Source organism: Nyctereutes procyonoides, unplaced genomic scaffold (genome assembly GCF_905146905.1).
Source record: "Nyctereutes procyonoides isolate TBG_1078 unplaced genomic scaffold, NYPRO_anot_genome, whole genome shotgun sequence".
In the NCBI taxonomy this organism is placed as follows: domain Eukaryota; kingdom Metazoa; phylum Chordata; class Mammalia; order Carnivora; family Canidae; genus Nyctereutes; species Nyctereutes procyonoides.
This window is the reverse complement of record NW_026575146.1, coordinates 59,651,373-59,675,034: the sequence shown is the minus strand read 5'-3', so window position 1 is coordinate 59,675,034 and position 23,662 is coordinate 59,651,373. Positions and strand designations below refer to the sequence as shown.

The window sequence follows — 23,662 nt, the reverse complement described above, 5'->3', positions numbered from 1 at the left end:
ATTGAAGATGTAATTGGTTAAGATGAAATAATACCACAGTGGGGTAGGTCCCTCATCCATTATGACTGGTATCCCTACATGAAGACAGAGACCCAGAGACAACACTAAGTGAATTTGGAGGCTGCATCTATAAGTGAGGAATCCTAGGACCACCAGAATAAGGAGAGAGGCACATGGAAGTGATTCATTTGCCCTCAGAAGGGACAAATCTGTTGACACTTTGATTTTGGACTTCTGGGCTCCAGATCTTTGAGTTAAGAAAAAGCCACTCAAACTGTAATACTTTGTTAGGGCAGCCCAAGGCCACTAATACAGTCCCCAAACCATGAGGTGCTGTCTGGGTGATGGCTACAGGTACAGCAGGTGCTGCCCTCACTGCCTGATAGAAGGGCTGTCATTTCATTCAGGTCAGAATGACCTTCTTTACTTAGACCACCTTCCTACTCCACTACTCCTCTCTGTTTTCTTCCTGCTCTAGGGTAACTGGAGACCTAGATGGTAACTCTGATAGGGTGGCCATAGTTAACCCCAATGGAATTGAGTTCAGAGCCCAGTTTCCAAAACACTCAAACATCTGAGGAAGTAGCATTCACAACTGGCTGCAGGAGATGGAGACAGAACCACATGCCTCGGCAGAACCCACAGCAAAACAGGCGCCCCACCGCTGGTGTTCAAGGCCCTATTCCCAGCTGGTGTCTGGGCAGTGCGTGTGCTAACTGTCCTGGAGAACACGAGACTCTCCTTCTCTTTTCCCAACAGCCAGCCCCACAACCCAATACTAACTCTGGACAGCCAACCCAGGGCACAGGAAAGGGAGAGAGATGGGGGCAAGGGTGCCGGATGAGAAGGGGAGCACACAGAGCCTGGCATCTCTGTCCCAAGGAGAGACCACAGAAGAGAAGACCCCAGCTTGGCTACCTGGTCTCTACAGCAAACTCATAGAAGATGGGGTGGACTTAGCACAAGTGTCAGCTCAGGAAGAAAGCTGACAATGGAGACTCAACAAGCTGCAAGAGAGATTCAGAAGATGAGCCAGTAATTGCTACTCAAATATTTTCTCCTCCAGAATTTTTCTTCTGAAAAGACCATAATCTCTTTTCTCATTCACCAAGTCCTCACTCCACCTGCTGGGAGGACCTTCTGACCTGGATGCTCCTGACCCTCCAGCTAATTGTGAGAGGAGCTGCTGAGCATTTTCAGGCTCTGTCCAACGGTTGGGGAGGAGAGCAGATGGGGAGCCACATTCCTACAGTAAAGCAGTAACCTAGAGAGCAACAAGGAGGGAGTTGTGGGTTTAGGGGGAAAATAAATCTCCTAGGAGATGTCAGATACTTGGTTCCCATGTATCTGAAATGGCTCCATTAAATTGGCATTTATTGATTTAATGTTCAAGCGAGATTGGTGCCAAGGAGTAAAGCAAACTGTCCTGATCCTGTAGTCCACACAGGTTTTAGTGACCAAAACCCCACAGGCAAGTGAGAGGAGGAGGTCAGGATTCTCTGTATGATGCAAGCCTCCCTGAGGCACCATGGGTGACCTCGCCTCACCCCTTGCCGTGCCTCAGTGTTCGTCCAAGCCCCTCTTCCCTTCACTTACCTCAAGCCCAATCTGAGCTTTCAATATCTAGAAATCTCTGCATATCCGAATATAGGGAAGATGTGGAATAGAATCATACCACATCAAACCTCCCCAGCTTGAGAAAGGTTGGTATACCCAAGGCCACCAAAGATGGTTCTTCAGTGGAGATTGTCAAGGAGGAGAGAAATAAAATTCTGGGTTTGGGGTTGTTGGTTTTGTTGTTTTTTCTTCTCTCTCTCTCTCTCTCTCTCTCTCTTTCTCTCTCTCTCTCTCTCTCTCTTTTTTTTTTTTTTTTGTCAATTGCTTTCAGCTTTAGATATAGCACTTAAAAATGTGTCAAACCTTGAGACTGGAATTATCCTTAAGGACAGCCCACTAACACACCATACCATATATGCCCAACACTGCTGCAGGCCCAGTGGAAAATTCAGTCAAAAGACCTCAGGGGAACACACAGTTCTTCCCCAGATGCTATGTCCCCAGCTTCTTCCATACCCCTGCGACCCATTCCTGTCCGTCTGGGCATCTCCTTCTAGTGCCCATCCCTTGATGGTTTAGTCTCTTCTTACTCCAGGTATATCTCTTTTGCACTTTTCTAAAGGAAATAGGAAAGAAAAAAAAAAAGACTCCATTTTATCTCCCTCACTATCTTTCTTTCCTGGATTATCAAGGATTCTGTAAGAAAAAACTCAGTGGCCCAGAACCATCAGTGTCATTAGTGGACCAGAGCCACAGCATCCAGGTAAGAACAATTCAAAGTATACAATCCATGGCCATGGGCAGTCTGGCCACTATATATTTCACTTAGTGCAAGAGAAAAAGAAAAAACAAAGTTATGGTGGGGCTAGACCCAGCCTCTTCAAGGAAGCAATCAGCAGAGGGAGAGAAAAGCAAGAAGGGGAATTCCAAGTACAACTGGGGCCAACAGACATGCTTAGGTCAGTGGAGGCAAGGGCATCCCTGCTTATCTAAATGAATAGCATTTTCTTCCAAATAATCACCTGGGAAAGTGTATCCTTATTTCAACAGAGAAACTCTTTGTTTTGTAATAAATATTCAGGAAGCTCTATGTTGCCTTTAGAATTTAAACTTATTATTCTAGATGTTTTCAGCAACCACAAATCCTTTCAGGACATATTTGATGACAGAAATGAGTCTAAAGTAATTTGGAGTAAAGCCTAATTAATAAGCTGGGCAATTACCTTTTAGGTCAACATCTAGGTGTGGCTGGTTTAGTGATTAGTTTTCTCTTGTGCTCTACAAAATCGCCCAGAAAGGAGGCCAGGCTGGTCAGGCAGTGATCATTGTGCCCGCCAGTCAATGGGGGTCTTGACAGTGTTAGATCCAACATACTAAGTACCATTGAGTAGGTAGGGTCAGTGCCACTGGAACCTTATCCTCTGAAGACCTTTACTTTTCTGGGTGTGGGGCAGCCTTGTGTTTGGGTCCTGAGTATTTTCTCCAACCTTCATCTCCCTCCCTTCCCCATCAGAGGTACTTTCCCAGTCTTCCTCAAACCTTGGGATCAAGGCCAAGAGGAATCCCCCCCTCAACCCCCTGCACCTCAGAGCACCCCTCCTCCTTAAACCATTCCAACAACAGAAAATAGATAAAGCACAAAGTGACCATCTCCTCCCCAATTTCATATGCCTAGGCAGGCTACTCCTGTTAACAGCCTAGTATTTCCTTCTAGATGGTTTCTCTTTGGGGACTCTAAAGCATGCTCTTTTACCTGAAACAATATACCTGTCTGAAATACTAGATAGAGTCCATTGCAGTAGCTACACTGGCACACCTCCACAGAGCCTTCGGCAGGTTGTGAATGCCTCGGGCCAAACTGCCTTAAATCTGAAGTCTGAAGATCTCTTGGTTCAGCTATAACCCATACCAATCTCAGTCCCAGTGGGACCCAGGTGGGCTGTGGGACAAGCAAAGGCGTGCTGCTGAGCCTGCCCAAGAGCCAAGTGACAGGGTCAGCAGTGCTTGCTGGCCCCAACACCCAGCAGTGTAGGGCCAGGTTCTGGTCTGAACTTGGTCCTGGGCTGAGTGAGTCTGTTTACTCTCCTACCTATGAAGACAGAGTTGGAGTAAGAGGAGCCAGTTGGGAAGGTGCCCAGGGAACCAATTTATAACTTAATGAAAGAGTGAAAACTGTATTGATCAAGCACTCTGCTCAGGGAGTGGCCTGAATGTTGTTTAAAGCAAGATTTTGATTAATTATATAGGGTGCTAGGGGGACATAACATTTCTAGAGTACATATCTACTGACTTGGTCTGCCCAACATTCATTTCCTTGTCTTGGCACAAGAAATCATAGTTTCCATGGGGAACCACCTCCTCACTTTCAGGGCATGTGGGACTCCTCCAGGCTCTCAGTGTGACCCAAGCATGGCCAATCACAGGAACCAATAGCTTTGGTTACAGTAAGTGATTACTGGTTGGGCAAATGACCAAAGTCAATTTCATGATGCTGAACTCTTTGGGGATACTTTTGAGAACTATTAGACTCTTTCTATTGGGGCGGCCAAGAACTGACAGCCTCTTGTCACCATCAGTCGGGAGATTGTGCCAGGGAGCAAGGTAGGAGAAGGACCAGAGATATGGGACAAAAATTATGAGTCTTGATGACATTGGGTAAGCCTCAGGACCCAGCTAGGCCCAAAGTGAGATGCGGCCCTGGGTTTTTCCTTTAAATGAGTCAATACATTCCCATTTTTGTGTAAGCCTGATGTTTTCAGGTACTTTCACTCAGGAAACACAAAACATCCTGGTTTAGTATGACTTCCTAAGTCAACAAAGAGGATGAAGCTGGGCTTTAGTTCCACTGAGAAGATGTGGAAATCTGGGGTGCTCCTTTTCAACCCTCCCCTCACAGAAGGTTCATCTGCTCATCTCTAAATAAACACTAAACAAATACTTGAATAATACCCATTTGAAAGAATGGTAAGGTATGGTCTGCTAAAAAAAAAAAAAAAAAAAAAAAGGGTATGGTCTGCTAGAGATACTCCTATATCATGGTTCTGACCTAGGAACTACATGCTCCATCTCTCTACTCACTGTGTGGCCCCGAGGACATCCTACAGCTTCTGTAGGTCTGAACATAAGTCCTGAATGTAAGTTTGGAGAAGTGTTTGGAAATTACTATGGCAGCAACAATTTCGAATCAAGGCATATCTGAAAACCTGCCACCTTGAAAGGCTGAGGCTTTGTGGAGGAAAACATCTTGAGGGAAGAAAGTAGCACCTGATTTCACAGCGAGGAAGCTCAGCTTGGACAACATTTCAGCACCAACAGATCAGTAAGCCAAATGGAACTTCATCTGTTTGAACGACAACTGAAAATGGCCCAATAACTGAACTGACCTCTAGTCTGCCCCTTCTCTCTCTCCTCACCTACCCTGACACAAGCAAACATTCCAGAACATTCCAGAATATTCACATGACCAAAGTAGATAACCAATGGGAGACCAATACTGGGGAGAACATAATTGCACAATTTAACAGTCATTCCACCCTTTTCAAGAAAATATGGGAACCTCAGCTCTTTTAAACATCTAACATTTTCCCATATCTGTTTCTCCACAGTAGAATCTGCTGGTTGAGAAGGTTTTCAATGGAACAAGAATGAATTCAGTGGGGACCACCTGGGTGGCTCAGTTGGTTGAACACAGGACTCTCGGTTTTGGCTCAGATCATGATCCCTGGGTCCTGGGATGGGGCCCCTAGTCAGACTCACGAGGAGTAGGTCTGCTGGGGATACTCTCTCCCTTTCTGGCTCTCACCGCTTGTGCGAATGTGCATGCACCCTCTCTCTCTTTAAAAATGAATAATTAAATCTTTTAAAAAAATGAATTCAGTAATGCTTTACACAATGAATTTGTATATTATTCATAATAGCAATAGCACTTAACATTTGGAAAGAGAGTCGCACAAGACTGTGCCAGTCGTATTATGGATTCAGGGGCCAAGGATTCCTGGTAAATGGGTAAGACAAGTAGGACAGTCCCTGAGGCTGCCCATCCACTGCTCTTCTCCCAGCAGCCCCCCATGTTTTGCCAAAGGTGTTTTCTTGGTATTGTTAACAAAGGCGCTCACCACACACTCCTTTGGTCTGAGGTTAGGCTGTCCTCCCCTTTGCGCTCCTTGTTCTTCAGGGAGGTGGACAGGAAGTTCAAGCATCTTCCCTATCTCCTACACTGGGTCGAACTCAGGGCTCTGATTGAAGCTCTACTGCTCCTTCACCTTCTAAACTCCCAAGACAAAAATCAGGACTGCAAACGACACCCACTCAGGTTGTTGGGGGTTGCAAAAGTTTATGGCTGATGTACATGATCAACTACTTTAAAAAGCACCCATGTAAGTCCTACATTTTAGAGAAGACTCTCAGATAACACCCAGGCAGGCTGTCTCCTGGAGAGCCCATTAGCATCAAGCAAGGCTAGCAGGGGCTTATTTTAAGTGCAAGAGTCTCCTTGTATTTTTTTCTTTCTATTGAAGAGTTTCCTTTTAGAAAAAATTTTTTTTATTTTAAAAAAAGATTTTATTCATTTATTCATGAGAGAGAGAGAGAGAGAGAGAGAGAGAGGCAGGGACACCGGCAGAGGGAGAAGCAGCTCCATGCAAGGAGCCCAACATGGGACTTGATCCTGGGTCTCCAGGATTACGCCCTGGGTTGAAGGCAGGTGCCAAACCACTGAGCCACCCAGGGATTCCCCCAAGTTTCCTTTTAAAAGCCCAAGCCTTCTCCCCATTCCTAGATCCACTGCCTCAAAAACTCTATCTTCACATCTGTTAGTAGGTGATGTCCCCATAAGAGTTCTTTAAAAATCCAGATGTTTGAGGGCTCAGGCTAGCTTAAGGCTATGGTCAACAGTTTCTCCATGATGCCACCTCCCTGACCCATTACCAAGACTTGGGCTAATCAGCCACAAGGCTCTGGCACTCTCCCTGCACCCCCAGTCAATAGAATTTTTACACACATCTTCTGATCTCTTAAGAGCTCAAATGAGCTCTACTGCCATGCTCTGAACCAAGAAGTAAAGAAGTCAATGTGATACTCAAGAAACCAGGGGCACAGTAACTATGTGATGGGGAAAAAAATCCCAGCCTATTCTCAAGCCTGACCCTTCTATATCTTTGAAGCCCAGATAAGAAGAAAAGATAATATGGGAATGGGGGGGGGGGGTTGGCAGCTGCTGCTCTGAAGCTCCTGTGCATGGCTGATTGATGCAGTAAGCATGGTGCAAGGGTTAGACAGGACTCTGAATTTCCCACTAGGTTCCCAAAACTGCTCAGCTTCTCACAAATATTCCAATCAAGAATGGACGAATGTATCTTTTCCTAAAAGATATCCTACTAGACCAGGAACACCCAGTGTGATCTGCAGAATAAAAGTATTATGTGTAATTTTCTTTCTTTTTTTCTGACAGATATGGAGAGTCTCATGGTCAAGTCAGCTTGAAAAGTGGTAGGTTTGGGTTTTTTTTTTTAAGATTTTATTTATTTATTTGGGGTTTTTAAAAAGATTTTGTTTGTTTGTTTGTTTGAGAGAGAGCACGAAAGAGTGGGAGCAGCAGAGGGAGGAGAAGCAGGCTCCCCTCTGAGCAGGGAGCCTGATGCAGGGCTCAATCCTAGGACCCTGAGATCATGACCTGAGCTGAAAGCAGACGTTTAAATAACGGAGCCAGATGCCCCCAAAAGTGGTAGGTTTAACAAAGACAGTTTCAACCCATGATTTAGCAGAGCCTTTGTTAAATCAAATGTACATTGTGATGCTCCAAACCTGGACCGGAGACTATAGCGCTGTCTACATCTCTAATAATCCTTCCCATGGGAAGCATCCCATGATGCTACTGTACTGTGGAGCATGCTCTATAAAGTGCTACAGTGGACCAGATCTGGTCAATCAAAGCATTCTGGAGTCAGCAGAGGGAGACACAACTCTGGGTTTTGTTTTGTTTTGTTTTTTTAAGTACTGGGCAGAGACAGTCTCTCTGTCCACCAGGGTTGCTGGGAGAATAAAATATTCAGAAGGAAGACAACACCCAAGAAAACAGCTCTGAGATGGTAGAGGGCTGAATAATAATGACATCATAGTTTCTTGGGTGGGTCTGGTGTGAGCAGTACTCTCGGATCCAACAGCTGAGTCAGAGCCCACCTTTCCAGTTCACCCTGACTGGACAGATGCTGGCACTCCACCCTGGAACAAAGTGAACTTCATGGAGCTGCCTGCAGGCCCTCTTTTTTACTCCAAAATTTGTCATAAGCAGTTTGACTCCCAGCCACATGCAGGTGCCCTATCTCATCTCTGGCCTTCTGGCTAAGCACATCCATGTACTAGATGTTGAAGATAAGCCCTGTGATTCAGGCTGATGTTAACCTGTTACGTTGAAGCCTACTTTGAATCTTCACCAGGGAGCAAACAGCAAGAAAGAATCCTAAGCATTTAGCACATAACCCTTATGTTGACAAAACCCTCTCGATACCAGGAGAGATGTCTGACAATTCCCATTCTGCAGATGAGGAAATGAGCCTCAGGCGCACAACCTGTTCACTGCCACACACAAGCTGACACAGCTAGAGTTCACGCAGGGCTCATTCCTACTTCTGTGCTATTTGTCCAACACTCTACTGAAACTTGAGAAACCAAAAGCTTTCCTCAGAAATTAATGAATTGAACTTTTAAAAAACTAAAGCCTTTCAAAAAGGACTTTAAAATCACAGCCATATCAAAACTTAAAAGACAAACTCATTCTAGCCCATCACAGGTCGACAGGAAGGACAATTCAGGAGTAACTGACCCAAGTGTGGGGAGTGTCAAGACAGGTGGCTGGGGGAGCATCCTGGGGCAGGGACACCCTCGGGAACTGCTGAGATTTTCAGGTGCAAGAGGTGGCTCTGTGACAGGGAGGGCTCACACAATTTTTTACTTTTTAGGCCTCTTAGTACAGCATTATCAAACCACACATATTAAAAGGTAGCCACATCTGGGATGCCTGGGTGGCTCAGTGGTTGAGCATTTATTTGCCTTCAGCTCAGGTCATGATCCCGGGGTCCTGAGATCAAGTCCCTCAAACGACTCCCCACATGCTTCTCCCTTTGCCTCTGTCTCTCATGAATAAATAAATAAAATCCTTAAAAAAAAAAAAAGGTAGCCATATCCTAAATTTCTAAAGCTTTTTATAATTCTTTTAAATTGCTTGGTAGGGGGACAGGTAGCAATTCACTTAACAGATGATTAGTTACAGTTCCTCGGCAGCTGCCTGGGCTCAGAAATGCTTGGAAGAAACTCTCACCTATGTTGTTCTCAATATTTTAACAATTAAGCCAGGAAATGTTTCATTTTGTGGATATTCAATAATTTTTGCTCTTTTCCTTACATAATTTAGAGCCAGTATTTTTTTTTTCCCCTGGTATTTTGCGAACCTTTCCATTGGTTCTTCAAAGCTTACAGATCTTAGGCAAGAGGACTTTAACTGCCTAACAGGTAAAATGGCAGGAAGGTCAAAACAGCATGAAACTGAGAGAAGAGTATGCAGATGATCCAGAACCAAGTGAACTCAGTATTTAAAACAGCCTGAGGGAAGCTGTCCCAATGTGAAGTTGGATCCCTCCATGCAGCACTGCAGGCACCATTTGAAAATATACAGTCCCCACCAATGTCTTTCCTTAAAGACTATGAAGAGCTTCAGGGATGTCCTACCATCCCCCCTTCCTTTGGGGCATCATATGCTCCCAAGACTAGTTCCCCAAATGGACGCCAGGGGGACCAGTCGTGGTGCCAACCATTCTCATGGCTGTGGTGACAGGGTATTTATTCAAGGAGTAGACACACAAAGTTGTCACATGTCTCCTTGCTGGGCTGGTTCCTTATCCTTTGTCTTTGAGCTGGCCTCTGATTTCTACACACTCACCCACCTTCATAGGTTTGAATACAGCATTTCCCAAACTGTAGCAGAAATTATTAACAAAATAGCCAATCTGAATATTTTGGGGTGCAAGGCTCTTTAGAAGGTTGGGAATGGGAAGGAAACAGAAATAGAGTATCCTGAGACCTTAGAGAAAATACCTTGATATTTATAAAACAAAAACAACACAACTAACCTACCTGCTGCCCCAAATAAATATATATGATGGGGGTGGGGGTTGGTGCAACAAGTAGGCAATGCTATCTTTCTGATTTTTTTTTCTGCACCATTTCACACATTGACCTCAATTTCACAGAGGAAACCCAAGTGTGGGGAGGTAAGTTATATAATGTCATAACAGCTGCCAAGCTGAACCAGAAAGCAAGCCTCGCCACTTACCTCCTGAGATTACCATCACCTCCCCTGCAGACCCAACAGAAGGGTCTCAGCAGACCAGGATCCACATCCAAAACCACCAGCATCAAAAGGACAAGGCAAAGAGGAAGTGGCCCATCTGCCAAAACTCAGACCTGGGTCAACAGGGCTGACTCAGACACTGCTCAGGCTTGAGGTTATGTTATCTGATAGGTGTGGGCCAAATATGATGAGGGATTAGCGCAGCCCCAGACCCAGGCAGTCTCAGACGAAATGAAAGCTTTTATTTGCTTGAGTAAAGGAGTGATGTAGCTTGGCCTCCGAAAGATGCCAAACACTGATAAATTATCCCACTCCAATGGCCTCTTAGACCTAGTCAACTGGATGGAGTCCAAAAAGACCCAGCTTGCCTACTGACATTCCCATTGACCATTAGTCCTTCTGAAGAACAGGCTAGGGGTCGTCTGACCATGGATACTCTGAGCACAAGCTGCTTCTCATCCACCCTGGAGTCAAGGGAGGAACAATCGAGATCTGCATGGGGAGTCCTGTGATGCTGTTTCCCAATTCATCACAGACTGGCTAATATTGCCCACACTGGTACATCCACAGGTCTCCAACAAAGTACCAACAGGCAAAGTCAATGGAACCCTTCACTTTAATCCTCACACCATGACCAAAGCCCCCAGTAAATCCATTTCAGCAGCCCACCTTGGTCTCCTACCCCACCCAGCTGAGTCCCACCCCCACCTTGGGCATGGCCAACCCCATGAAAATTCCTTATTTCCCTGATGTTTCCTTTTCTCCATCTACCTTTAATCTTATCCACTTCTCCCACTCCATCCTGCCTACTTCTTTCCCTGCCATTAGCGCTACTCAGCATAAAACTGCTGGCATGGGCCTCACTGAGAAGGACCTCAAAACAAAAGACCTAGCAGGAAATGGCTGCCTCAGTGGGGTCTTGTTGTCCAGTGACAGTGAAAAGACAGGCACCATGATGCAACTTAAGCTTTTGCGTTCCTGTTGGGTTTGTGATCAGGGATGTCCTTCACCACTTTTTATCAGAAAAGATTAAAAAACAAACCATGAGGTTTAGCTGACCTATGAAGGCAATCTGGATTTCTGCAGAGCCTCCTGTCACTCTTTCCCCATCACTACGGTATGCTGCAATATCCTGGCTTCCTCCCACCCCTTATCAACTGCCTTGATGAATATGGTAAAGTAATTATGATAAAGGAGCCTAGCTGGTCTTGACACAGAAAGACAGAAGCAGGTAGATGACAGAAAGGCAAAAGCAGGAGCGAATCTAAGAATAAGGCAGAAACTGGAAGGGCTGAATGTCAAAGACAGGCCAGCCACCTGAATAGGATGGGTTCCACCCAGTGAAGGATACTGCTTCTCTTGGGCATTTGAAAAGGGGCTGGGAGCAGGCTGTATAAATATTACATTTCTCCTCCTTTGGCAATGTCATCACCACTACCAGATACTCCTATTGCAGAAGCAGCTATGCCAGGAGGGCTGAAAAACCAGGCCCTTCCGAGTTCACAGCAGAGAGCAGTACACACCCCTTGTACTACTTGCAATGATCTGACTGGGGTCCATATGCCACTGGAAACTGACCAACAATACTATTTGCAGAGCTCGCTACAAGAGAAAGGCCCTGTCATATCCAACATGGCCCCCTTAGTTCTAAATTTAATCATGGGCAGATTTGGGTTCAAACATGAGCAGCGGTAAATACGACTGCAGCGTACGTGGCAGGCAGAATTTTCCAGTGGCCATTGATGCACCACTGCTGGCTTGAAGACAGAAGGAACCAAGATGAAAGGAATGCAGGCAACCCCCAGCTGACAACCAGAAACAGGAATTCTAGTCCTAAGACCCACATTCTGCCAACAACCCAAGTGAGCTGGAGGCTCATTCTTTGCCAGGGCCCACCCCAGCTGACACCCTGACATCAGCCTTGTGAGACTCTAAGCAGAGTATCCAACCAGGCCCCCCAGGACCTCCAACCTAGGGAACTGTGAGATCATAAATGGGTACTGTCCTCAGCTGCTAAATTTGTGTTCATTTCTTATGCGTAACACAAAACTGAAGTAAAGCGCTCAGTAGGTGGAGTGCCACGATTCATAATGGCCTGGCTCTCTGCAATGATGGCCTTACATTTCCATATCCTCCCACACCCCCAGTCAGGAGAGCACAGACTTCCTCTGGTCCCCTTTCCCCAAAAAAGAAAAGGATACAAAGAAGATTAGGGAGGCAAAGGCCTTTTCTACAAGGAATACCATTTGGAACCCTTGTAGAAAGAATTAGATCAGGGCACCTGGGTGGCTCAGTTGGGTAGGCTTCTGCCTTTGAGTGAGGTCATGGTCTCGGGGTCCTGGGATCGAGCCCCATGTCACACTCCCTGCTCAGCGAGGAGTCTGCTTCTCTCTATCCCTCTGCTGCTCCCTCCACTGTGTTCTCTGCTATTTTGTGCCCTCCCTCTCAAACAAATAAATAAAATATTCACAAAAAAATAAAAGAAAGAATTAGATCTTCTCCTTCCTGTCAACCGCAGCCCCGTACACACAGCAAATATAGACTCTGCCGGTTGTCAGGGGCAACCCACCATGGGCCAAGTGTTCCTGCATGTTCTTGCTCGAGAGGCTTTTCCCTGGGCCCTTTCTTTCTCGTAACGGTGTTCACAGCGAGCAGTCCTGAGGGATGCAGTAATGCCTCCATCTGGAACCAAGAGCAGGCTTGCTGGAAGAGGTGGAATCCCCAAGCATGCAGACTCCTTGGCTGTGATGCAAACCCACTGGCACACTCAGCATCTGCCTGGGCCACCCCCTCCCCACCCCACGTCACCACTGTGGGGCTTGGGGGACAGGGGAAACCTGATACAAACATGAAGCTCATGCTGCTTGCTGTGCTCCAGGTAACAAAGTGTCTCTGACCCAAGATCTGCAGGTCTTCCACTAGCATCCACGGAACAGCAATAATCTGACTGAGTAGCTGGCAAGTAGGGTCAAATTCCAGACTCTGACACTATTACATACAGGACTTTAAACCAGGAGATCTAATGTCTTCACATTATAAATTTCAAAGGAATAAAATACCCTTTCTGAATTTTCTTAAGAATATAGTAAAATCTGTATCGCAGAGCTATCATGAAGATAAAATAAGACAATGTATTGCACACTTTAGATATAGAAAATATCCCATAACTTTAATTGACCCTTGCCCTCCCCAGGCACACACGGCCCCATAGATTCATATGGTGAATCAGACAGGGAGCGGCACCCGTATCCAAGATGTCAGTCCATTCAGCAGATGAGGGGACAAATTAGTTCCATATCTCATTCTGGCGAGTGCATAGCTGTGCACTCCACTTGTTATCTCATTTAATCCCCATACAGAAAGCGAGGCTCAAAGTGGTCAGTCCTTACAGGAAGAACAGCAAGAGACTCCACAGGTCTGGAAAACAGCCAACAACAGAAGCTCAGGGATGAAGACCGGGGAGGCACTGCTGAAATGCAGGTGTGAGGTTGTTCTGAAGGCACACTCTTCATCCAAGTGAGCCAAGGGAGGGAGTGCTCGTCATGGGCTTCCTGAGGAAAGTCAGTGCCACCGCAGAAAAGGCTAGAAACCACATGATACAGAGATGTCTTTTTTTAAATATTCTGATTTTTTTTTTTTAAACAGAGAATTAACAAATCCTTAATATAAGAGCATATCCTGTTCTGGATGAATCTGGGCTTGACTCTTTGGGTGTCCATGGCAACTTCTGCTTTGTTTGTAGGCGCTGGGACCTTATCTGTAAGAGTATCACTTGAGAGTCTTGCTAAGGTTGGAGAAACCGACGCCAACACAGGTCATCAGCACTTTATCCCCACCCTTGAGTTCTTCGCCACATGGCTTGGTTTCAATTTTAAACATAATCTGGAAAAAGCTCTTCAAATGTCGCAAAAACTCTATCCTAAAAAGGAAAACAACAACAACAAACAAGGAAGGAATGAAAAAGGAATTCTGTTTTCAAAAAAAGTTCTCCTTCCCCCACCTAGAACCCAAGCCTTCACTTCCACAGATCAAGAATATCTGAAATTAAGAACTCCTCATTAAGAACTCCTCATTAAATAGTATTTATTCACAGCTTGTCAGTTTCCAAAGGTGATTTAGAGCTTACAGAGATTCACACAATACAAGATAAATTAATTTTTAAAAGGTCTGAGGTTAGTACATGACACATAAGTCATTAGGCCCCGAGCAGTTCAAGTGGACATAAATCCAGCATTAGTCTTTGAGCAGCTCACATAGAGAAACACGTATTCCTGTGACTCACAGCATCATGATGTAAGACCAAGCAGATGCCAAAAGCAGATTTCTTCGCTTCTCAACCTCAATAAAATCTTTCTATTCATTCAACACACGTTTACTGAGTGTGTCCTAGGTACCAAGCACTGTTCTTGGTGCTGAGGATGTTGCAATCAACAAAAAAAATCCCTTGTGTCTCAGGAAGTTTTCAATCTAGTGGGGTGGACAAGTTCAATACTCTTTAAAGGTACTATGGAAATTTAAATCAAGTAAACAAGGCAGGGACATGTGAAGAAATGTGGGTCTAACAGTATTTGTGTGTGTGTGGCAGGCATATTAGACAAGGTGGGCAGGGAGGGGCTCAGGGTAAACGTGACAAGGAGTTTCACAGGGCTGCTCCTCGTCATCTCCTTTAAGACAGGATGATGGGGTAGCCCGGGTGGCTCAGCGGTTTAGCGCCACCTTCAGCCCAGGGCCTGATACTGGAGACCCGGGATTGAGTCCCATGTCGGGCTCCCTGCATGGAGCCTGCTTCTCCCTCTGCCTGTGCCTCTGCCTCTTTCTCTCTCTCTCTCTCTCTCTCTCTCTCTGTGTGTGTGTGTGTGTGTGTGTCTTTCATGAATAAATAAATAAAAATCTTAAAAAAAAAAAAAGAATGATGTCCCATCCCAACATCATTGTGGGAACAGCAATTCTATGGAGGGACCATGGCACAGGTAAGCAGGCTTCTATAGGTTGGGCCTAGCTGATTCAGTGTCTCCTCAGCTGGCCCACCATAAGATTCCCCTAGAGAATTCATTAAACACACAAGTTCCTGAAAGGTTCTACTCAACTAACAACTGGTAGGGGGCAAGGGTCCACATAGTAGAGCTTGAAAGCACAGGCCAACACAAAGACGGCCCCTCCCCATCCCTTAACCAGGCCATCTCCCCAGTGTCTTCCCCAGAAATCGACTGTAACAAGTATCCCTGGTGATTCTTCATCAGGCAAGTTTGGGAACACTGGTTTAGTTAAAAACAAATGGGCTGGCTCTCTATGACGAAGGATCCAGCAACCCTATATCCTGCTGCCTCCCAACTGAAACATCCAAACTCCCAACCCTAGCCAGATGGTTCTAGTCCTGCCTACACATGGAATCACCTGAGGAGGTCTCAAAATACTGCCTCTGGACATAAAGACCAATGGGAAAGAGCTGAGAGTCAAGAAATAAACCCACACATTTATGGTGAATTGATTTTCAAAAAGGGTGCCAAGATAATTCAATGGGGAAAGAACAATGTTTTCAACAAATGCTGCTGAAACAATTACACAGGCAAAACGATGAAGCTGGGCCCTTTCCTCACATCATACACAATAATTAACTCAAAATGGACTAAGGACCTCAATTTAACAGCTAAAACATGAAACTCACAGAAGGAAACACAGGAGAAAATCTTCACGATCTTAGGCTAGACACTGGTTTCTTAAATACAACACCTAAAGCACAGTGATAAAAGAAAAAACAGGTAAATCGGACTTCACCAAAATTAAAACCTTTTGTGCATCAACAAACACTATCAAGGAAATAAAAAAAAGGATGGGGATCCACAAAGGGATCCACAACTCCCAGGATGAAAAAAAAATATTTGCAAGTCATGTATCTGATAAGAGTCTGGCATTAAGAATATATAAAGAACTCTAAACTCAATATTAAAAAAGCCAAATAATCCAACTAAAGACAGGCAAAGGATCTGAAAAGATGCTCAACATCTTTAGTCATTAGGGAAGTGAAAACCAAAACCACTAAGAGATCCCACTTCACACCCCTCAGAACGGCTACAATCAAAAAGAGAGACCTCACATGTCTGGGTGAGGATGGGAAGCAATCAGACCCCTCAACACTGCGGTTGGAATGTTAATACAGTGTGGCCTGTGGAAAACAGTCTGGCAGTTAACTATTAAATCAGGATATACCACATGATCCAATCATCCCCCTCTTAGGTAGAGGTAGACACACAAGAGAAATGAAACCTACACCTACACAAAAGCTTGACACAAACATCCGTGATAACATTATTCATAACAGCTAGAAAAGCAGAAACAATCCACATGCCCATCAAGCAAAGAATGGATAACCAAAATGCGGAGTGTCCGTACAATGGAGTATTATTCAGCCTTGAAAAGGAGTGAAGTACTGACATACACTACAGCAGGATACACTTTGAAGACATGCTGAGTAAAAGAAGCCAGTCACAAAAAACCCCATGTTGTAGGAGTCTATTTATATAGAATGTGCAGAAGAGGGGGATCATAGGGGCAGAAAGCAGATCAGTGGTTGCCCAGGGCCAGGGTGGGGGGTGGGTGGGAAGGAGAGGGAACCACTATGAATGTGCAAAGCGTTTTTCTTCCTATGGTGGTGAACATGTTCTCAAATTATAGTTGTTCTAAAACTGTGGTTATGGTTACACAACTTGGTGAATATACTAAAAACCAACAAAATGTACACTTTATTTTTTTTCAGATTTATTTATTTGAGAGAGTGCGCACGTGTGTGTAGGAGGGGCAGGGGCAGAGGGCCCCACCTGAGTGGGGGCCCTCATGGGGCTCAATCCCACAACCCTGAGATCATGACCTGAGCCAAAACAGAAACCGTTGGACGCTTAACTCAGCCACCCACACGCCCCTGAACTGTGTACTTTAAATGGGTAAAGTGGGTGGTATGTGAATTCTATCTCAATCCAGCTATTTAAAATGAATAAATATATGAAATGTTTGGGAAATTCAGAAGTACTGAACCTGGCTTCCGCCCTCATGCAGCATGTACCCAAATGAGCAGGAAGCCCGCTGCGGTGAACTTCCCACCCCTTCTGTCCCTCTGTCCTTCCATCTCCAGAGGAGAGCAAAGGGGATGGAATAAGCCAGCACCCCATCTGGCTGGTGACCAGCACACCAGGGGCTAAGAGAAGAAACAGCAGGTACCCTGGACAGTAGTTCTGGTGCTAGGGCAGGCTCATAGAAACGTCTCTCACTTTCCCCGCTCCCTCTCCATCTCCATCTGCGACGTCACATCCCCTGGGCACCTCTCCTATGGAACAGCCTTTGGTTCCCCAGCATTCCTGGTTCTGCTCACGGTGTCTGTAATTACTGCTTCTGTCCCCCCCCACACGTCACATCCCCTGGGCACAGCCTTTGGTTCCCCAGCATTCCTGGTTCTGCTCACGGTGTCTGTAATTACTGCTTCTGTCCCCCCCCACACGTCACATCCCCTGGGCACCTCTCCTATGGAACAGCCTTTGGTTCCCCAGCATTCCTGGTTCTGCTCACGGTGTCTATAATTACTGCTTCTGTCCCCCCCCCACTCACAGTTAGAGCCCCTCCAGGGTAAAGACCGTGTCTACCACGAAGTCCACTTCCCCTGCAGGTGCTCTTCCAGCAGCTGGGGAACAGTGCTGAGGTCTCGGGACCTTGACAAGGCACGTCCCCATCCTCAGCAGTGAAGTAAGCCGGATCCTCCCCTGCCTTCCTTGCCAACTGAAATCTGCAGTGTCTCACTCTCTGCCCCGCCTTACCACGTCCCCCACCCTGTCCCAGGGGAGAAAACAAACACACAAAACCTACAATTTACATCTGCGGGCCAAGCTTCCAGCTGGCAGCAAACCACCATCGCTCCCCCTGGTTGTGCTCCGAGGAGAAACAGCTGTTCTGTGGGCCTGGGCTCCAGCAGGGGCATACTTGCCTCCCCACCTCCCCAGCCTCCTCACCTCTGCAGCCTCCCCAGCCTCTCACACCTCCCAACCTTCCCGCTTCCCAACCTTCCTACCTCCCCAGCCTCCCCAACCTCAGCCTGCCATGCTGTGTCAATCGGTGGACTGTGCTGGAAACCCCACACACCCTCTGCAGCTGGCAGAACCCCCAGGGGCCTCTGTGTGCCCCCAGCTCCCCGACGAGGATGGAGAAACACAAGCTGAGTGTACAGCCCATGTATTTGCAGCCTCAGGTGTTTGTAGCCTTTGGAAAGGCGAGGAAAAGCAAAGTTGGTTTCACATCTCACAAGCTGTTCAGCCAGCCCCTCTGCCTGTCTGAGGAAGTCTGCGTGGGGGACTGACAGGAGGTTTCCATGCACCCACCCCCTCCCACTCTCCCAAAACAGAGAAAGAACCTTGGACCAACATACCCTTCCTGAAGGAATTCAGCACCTCACTTGGGCGCTGAGGCCAGCCCTCCCCTGGGCTGTGGCCCCACCTACGACCTTACCTCCCAGTTTACATCCCCACCCTTCCCCACCACTCCGCGCTGGGACTACACTGCCCCCTGCCCCTAACCATGCCCCCAGCATCACACTGCCCCCTGCCCCTTCCCACCCCCCAGCCCACACTGCCCCCTGCCCCTTCCCACCCCCAGCCCACACTGCCCCCTGCCCCTTTCCACCCCCCCAGGCGACTGTCCCCCGCCCCTTCCCATGCCCCCAGCACCACACTGCTCCCTCCACCCACTGCCCTCTGCTCCTCCCTACCCCCCCCAGCCCACACTGACCCCTGCCTCTCCCTCCTCCCCAGCACCTCACTGCATTGTGGCCCCTGCTCCTTGGACACAAGCACAGAGCCACACAGAAAGCAGACCTGTGTAGCGCTGACAGTGACTCTGGCCCTCGGTGGAGCATAGGGATGACCTGAACAGTGCAGATCATTTTATTTTAGGCACCTGGAACTCTTTCTATTCAGCTCCTGTGTGAAGGGTTTGAACTCCTGGCTTTAAACAACTGTATCTTTAGCTTTTTTGTTGTTCAGGAAAAAACGATTTGTTTTCCAAAAAACAAAACCGAAAACAACCTACTTTTAGCCTTTAGTCCCTCTGACGAGCAGCTTTCAGAGAATTCCAGAGCACAGAGATAATTTTTCTTATGTATTTTCAAAGAGTGGGTTGTTCCCACCAACACTGTTAGTCAACAGGGGAAGGCCACTGGGCTTATGGTCACTTGCCCATTGAACCCGACTGCCCGGGACTTTTCAGGGGGCCCGGCCCACCCCTTAACCACTGCCCTCTCACCAGGTCATCCTTCTAAAGCCTGACACAGACAGGATGACAGCATCCTGAGAGGGGGAGCCCTCTCTCAGCAGCTCCAAGGACACAAAACCCAACAGGGGGTCCCCACCTCCTGCTCCACCAAAACCACTTCGGTACTAGGGTTACCTGCCTCTGAGGCCTAGGGCCTTGCTCTGGAAGTGGAGGGGAAGGTTCAGGGGGTGGGAAGACAATCTGCTCAATGAGGCCCCATAGTCATGACACGCCAGCTTTTAAAAAAATACATCGGTGGTGCTTTTCCTGCCAGACAGTGGCTTTCCCAAAGCCCACTGACCTCTGTTCCAAGAATGAATGCTCACAGTGAGTTCACCGAACTCGGTCTGGGACCCACATCTCCCCTAGCCTAACTCTCTGCTTCCTGCTGCCTTTATAACCGGATTTAACTACTTCACCATTTTCATCTAAAAAGTTAGGCTATCACTTGCTTTTCCCATATGCCAAACACATCCTGGGGTAAAAAGCGTAGTAAGAGTGACAGGGCTTCACGGGACTTCAAGCACTCCGCAGATGGAAGGCAGAGGGGGCTGCAGAAGCTTGCAGGCTGCAGCTAAGCAAGGGAGCCTGAGCAGCCTGGTGTTCTCCCCCTCGGTGCTGCAGACTGGGGGAACCAACAGTCCCCCCCACCCCGGGCGCTCTCAGCAAGGACACTGGGCTCTTGCTCCCCAGACTTCATAAGCACTGGAAAAAGGTCATTTATTAAAGTGAGAGAAAAAACAAAGTGGCATGGTTTATTTTAGACTTCTAACTAAAGATAGACAGAGATCATTTTACAGCAGAATTTGAAACGAGGACTCTCTGAAAAGATGTAGCATGGCACCCAGCCTGAGGCAGGGAGGTGTCTGGAGTACAGCAACATGGACGGAATCCCAGGTCTTACACAAGAGCACTATGGGTCAGGGAAGCAAGGACTCTGGACGAGACTCTTGGTCAGAACCCACTGGCTGACCTGTGTTCCCCAGGGCACATGATTCGACCTCTCCATGCCTCAACCCCCTCACCTGTAAAATGGAGCATGAAGAATAAATACCTACCTGCCTCTATCGCCCTCATAGGGTTATCATGAAAACTAAGTGAGTTCGTCTTTTTAAAGCACCTAAAACAACACCTGGACAACAGTAAACCCTGTTAAGTGTTCATTAAATAAACTGACCCTACAGAATTCTTGGGAATAGTAAATAAGATATGTGTGGTTTGGGATCCCTGGGTGGCGCAGCGGTTTAGCGCCTGACTTTAGCCCAGGGCGCGATCCTGGAGACCCGGGATCGAATCCCACGTCCGGCTCCCGGTGAATGGAGCCTGCTTCTCCCTCTACCTATGTCTCTGCCTCTCTCTGTGTGTGTGACTATCATAAATAAATAAATAAAAAATTAAAAAAAAAGATATGTGTGGTTTATTTAGTAACATGACTGCAGGAAGTTGGTCATAATGAATACAGATTTAGAAATAGCCAAGTGGACAATTTACATTGACTTCAGGCCCGAGAACACCCAAACCAAGTTAACTAAGCCTCCTGGTGTCCAAAGTGACCTCACCAGGAAACCCAGCCTCCCAGGCTGAGGGGATGCCTAGGCAGGAACCCCAGCATTTGGCATCAGCGGAGCTCTGTGAGGCGCAGTGCACACCAGGAGGGCGGAGTACCCGATTCCAATCAAGCCTCACTCCATCTCTAAAAACCCACAACTTCAGGACCATTCACCATCTCTAGTGACGAGACAGATGCTCAGAGGTGCTCCATGCCTAATCCATAGTCTCCCGAGCTCCAGGACAGAGCCAGAACTGAAATCTAGGTAGGCAGGACCCTAAGGCCTGTGCACCCGCAGAATGCACCATGCTCTGGTGACTGCAGCCTCCAATCATGAACAATTTCCAAAAGTGCTAATTAAGATGCTCATTAGGAGCACCTGGGTGGCTCAGTCAGTTAAGCTTCAGCTCAGGTCATGATCCCAGGGTCCTGGAATGGAATCCTGTATTGGGCCCCCTGCTCAGCGAGGAGTCTGCTTTCTCTCTCTGCCTGCTGCTCTGCCTACTTATGCACACTCTCTCTCTGTCAAATAAATAAATAAAATCTTTAAAAAAATAAGACGCTCATTAAGATTTATTTTTCTTGCTGTTCACCATGCTTTTTTTTTTTATTTTTTATTTTATTTTTTTTTCATTTTTTTTTTCACCATGCTTTTAAATGAAGTATAAATCCTCCCCTAACCTCTGAAGTTAAGCTTTTTGAGGGGAAGGCAGAACCACTGTCACCAACTAACCATCTAAAATTCAATAAATGCAACAGAAATAGATTCCACACATACTAGCATGCCATCCAATACTATTTTATTCTACTGAAAAAAATCTCTCCAGCCTTCCTGAAGAATTTCACACATACAGACAGAGGTTTTCAAGTAATACAGAAAACCACTAGCAGCAATCTCCTGAAGACAGAGGGAAGAGGAAAAGAAGGTAAGTACACAGAGACCCTTTTTTCCAGAAAGGATTTGAAAGCAACACTGCAAGAAAAAACATCCTCCTTAATCCCAGTGCTCTGTAAACAGACATTTGAAAAGCTATTTATAAAAATCAAAATGTGTGAAGTGTCAGAATAAAGTTCTTTAAACCAAGGAGGGTCTTGCTTCTGGTTTTCGTTGGAAACCTGATGGTGCAGAGAACAGGTTTTTTATGACTTTAACTGCTCATAAAAATAAGTGTGATGGTTTGATCTCAAAAGCTCTTAAATCCAAGGACAAATGGTTCCCCCAAGTATGATCGTCCTGATTATGGATTCTGTTCCTTTCCCCCATTCACTGTACGCAAATACAATATTAACTCGTTTATCGGGCCCCTTCATCATTCTGGCCTACTGGAACCTTCCATGGTGATAAACAGCAAAAAGGGTGCCAAACAGATACAGCTTCCAAAGATAAGCTCCCAAACCCCCAACCCTGTGCCAGGCTGCCCATTCCCACCCCATGGCAGCCTCCTTTTATGTGAAGCCCTGGGACGCAGGTAATCCAGAGGACAAATATCCTATAAGGCCTAGCCGCAAGTCTCAAAACACATAATTTTGCAATTTGTCTCCTCCTCTAAAGCTCTATTCAGATCAGACCACTTCGTTTTCCCAGGAGACGCTGTAATTTTAGGTAAGGTCTCTGGAGGACAGGATAGGACACTGCAATTAATGTCTGGTGAGGAGTGAGTTGAGGAGGACACAGGAACTTTTAAAAATGTCCAGTCGCATCTTGACTATCTCCACGGACTGCGGACTTGAAAAGATTATAATATAAAGGCCCCAGAGCCAAATGAAGAAAAAAAAAAATCTCCAAAAGCAAAAAAAAAAAAAAAACTGTCAAGGAAAAATAAAAATATACATTCCATTTTTCACATACTGTTCTGCCAAACCCCATGCCCGACGACCACACACATTTCTAGACACAGCCTCATGCTGTGTGAGCGTCCAGGCCCTTGGCTGCTCCAGAGTAGAGGCCAGCGAAGCCGCAGCAGTGAGAGCGGCTAACCAGCGGAAGGGAGCTGCTTCCAGCAAACTCCCCGTGGGAAGCCCATCTCTGCACTCAGGGTAATGTCCCCTCAGCCCTGACCCCCTCTCTAATTGCTGCCTGGAGCCATGCGGATTCCTGGTGTTTTGTGTGTCATGGACTCAATTTCAGATTTCCTGTGCTGCAAAATACTTTACACACGTTATAGGGAGACAGCGTGGTCCTCAGCACACTCCTGCTAATCAGTCTTCCCCCTCTGTTAACACAATGGACTCTCCTCCAACAACTTGTTCCAAAACAATCTCCCCCCTAAAAAAGCCTCCTTAAGAATGTCTTTCAAGCTCCTGAGCCATGGCGGGAGGCGTGGCAGCCCTGGCCCCTTCCCCACGTGATGGCACCACCATTCTTCAGTTATCACAGTACTGTACCTTTCAGATATACAGCATCGGTACCATGATAACCGAAAAAGGACAGTTCAGTCTCGAGTCTACCTGAGCATCTCTGCCCAGCATGGCCGCCCAGAGAATCAGGCAGTGACCTAAGTAGACATGCCTGCACACAATGTCAGCGCTCACAGGCTGTTCCTGTCAGTGGTACAGGCTGCCTCTATTCTGCTGTTGATGACAGAAGCCCCTGTGAGCAGTCAACTTCGGGTGACACCCGGGGCCTCAAACTCACCATCATAGCTCCCCACTAGTCCAGCAGCATGACTATAAACTCTGCCTCTTCCTTCATCTTTCCGGCCAGCTCATACCCTACCTTCTTGGATAAAAAGACGGTCGGTCCTCCTTGCCACAGTGAAGGAAAAGGGGGATTTAAAAAACTAATAACAAAATCCAAGCTGCAACAGAACCAGGAGTTTGCCTGGAAACAAAATCGAAGGCATGGACGAAAGCCCAGTATTTATCATGTGGTTCTGATGACATGGGAATGAGACAGGTATGATGAAGCTACAAGAAGGAACGGA

At 46.7% G+C, this 23,662-nt stretch overlaps 2 protein-coding genes across 5 annotated transcripts in view; both read right to left on the bottom strand.

Annotated features, from left to right (window-relative positions):
* JAK2 (Janus kinase 2) overlaps window positions 1-9,900 on the bottom strand; it is a 232,680-nt gene extending 222,780 nt beyond the window's left edge. The window contains exon 1 of the mRNA XM_055309969.1: window positions 9,884-9,900. The gene's annotated coding sequence lies outside the window, so the exon portion shown is untranslated. The remainder of the gene's footprint in view (window positions 1-9,883) is intronic.
* Window positions 9,901-13,043: 3,143 nt separating this feature from the next.
* The window catches only part of RCL1 (RNA terminal phosphate cyclase like 1), a 60,359-nt gene continuing 49,740 nt past the window's right edge, over window positions 13,044-23,662 (bottom strand). For all 4 annotated transcript variants that reach the window (XM_055310847.1, XM_055310848.1, XM_055310849.1 and 1 more), the window contains one exon: window positions 13,044-13,820. In XM_055310847.1, the coding sequence (XP_055166822.1) occupies window positions 13,670-13,820 (151 nt within the window). In that variant the 3' untranslated portion in view covers window positions 13,044-13,669. The remainder of the gene's footprint in view (window positions 13,821-23,662) is intronic.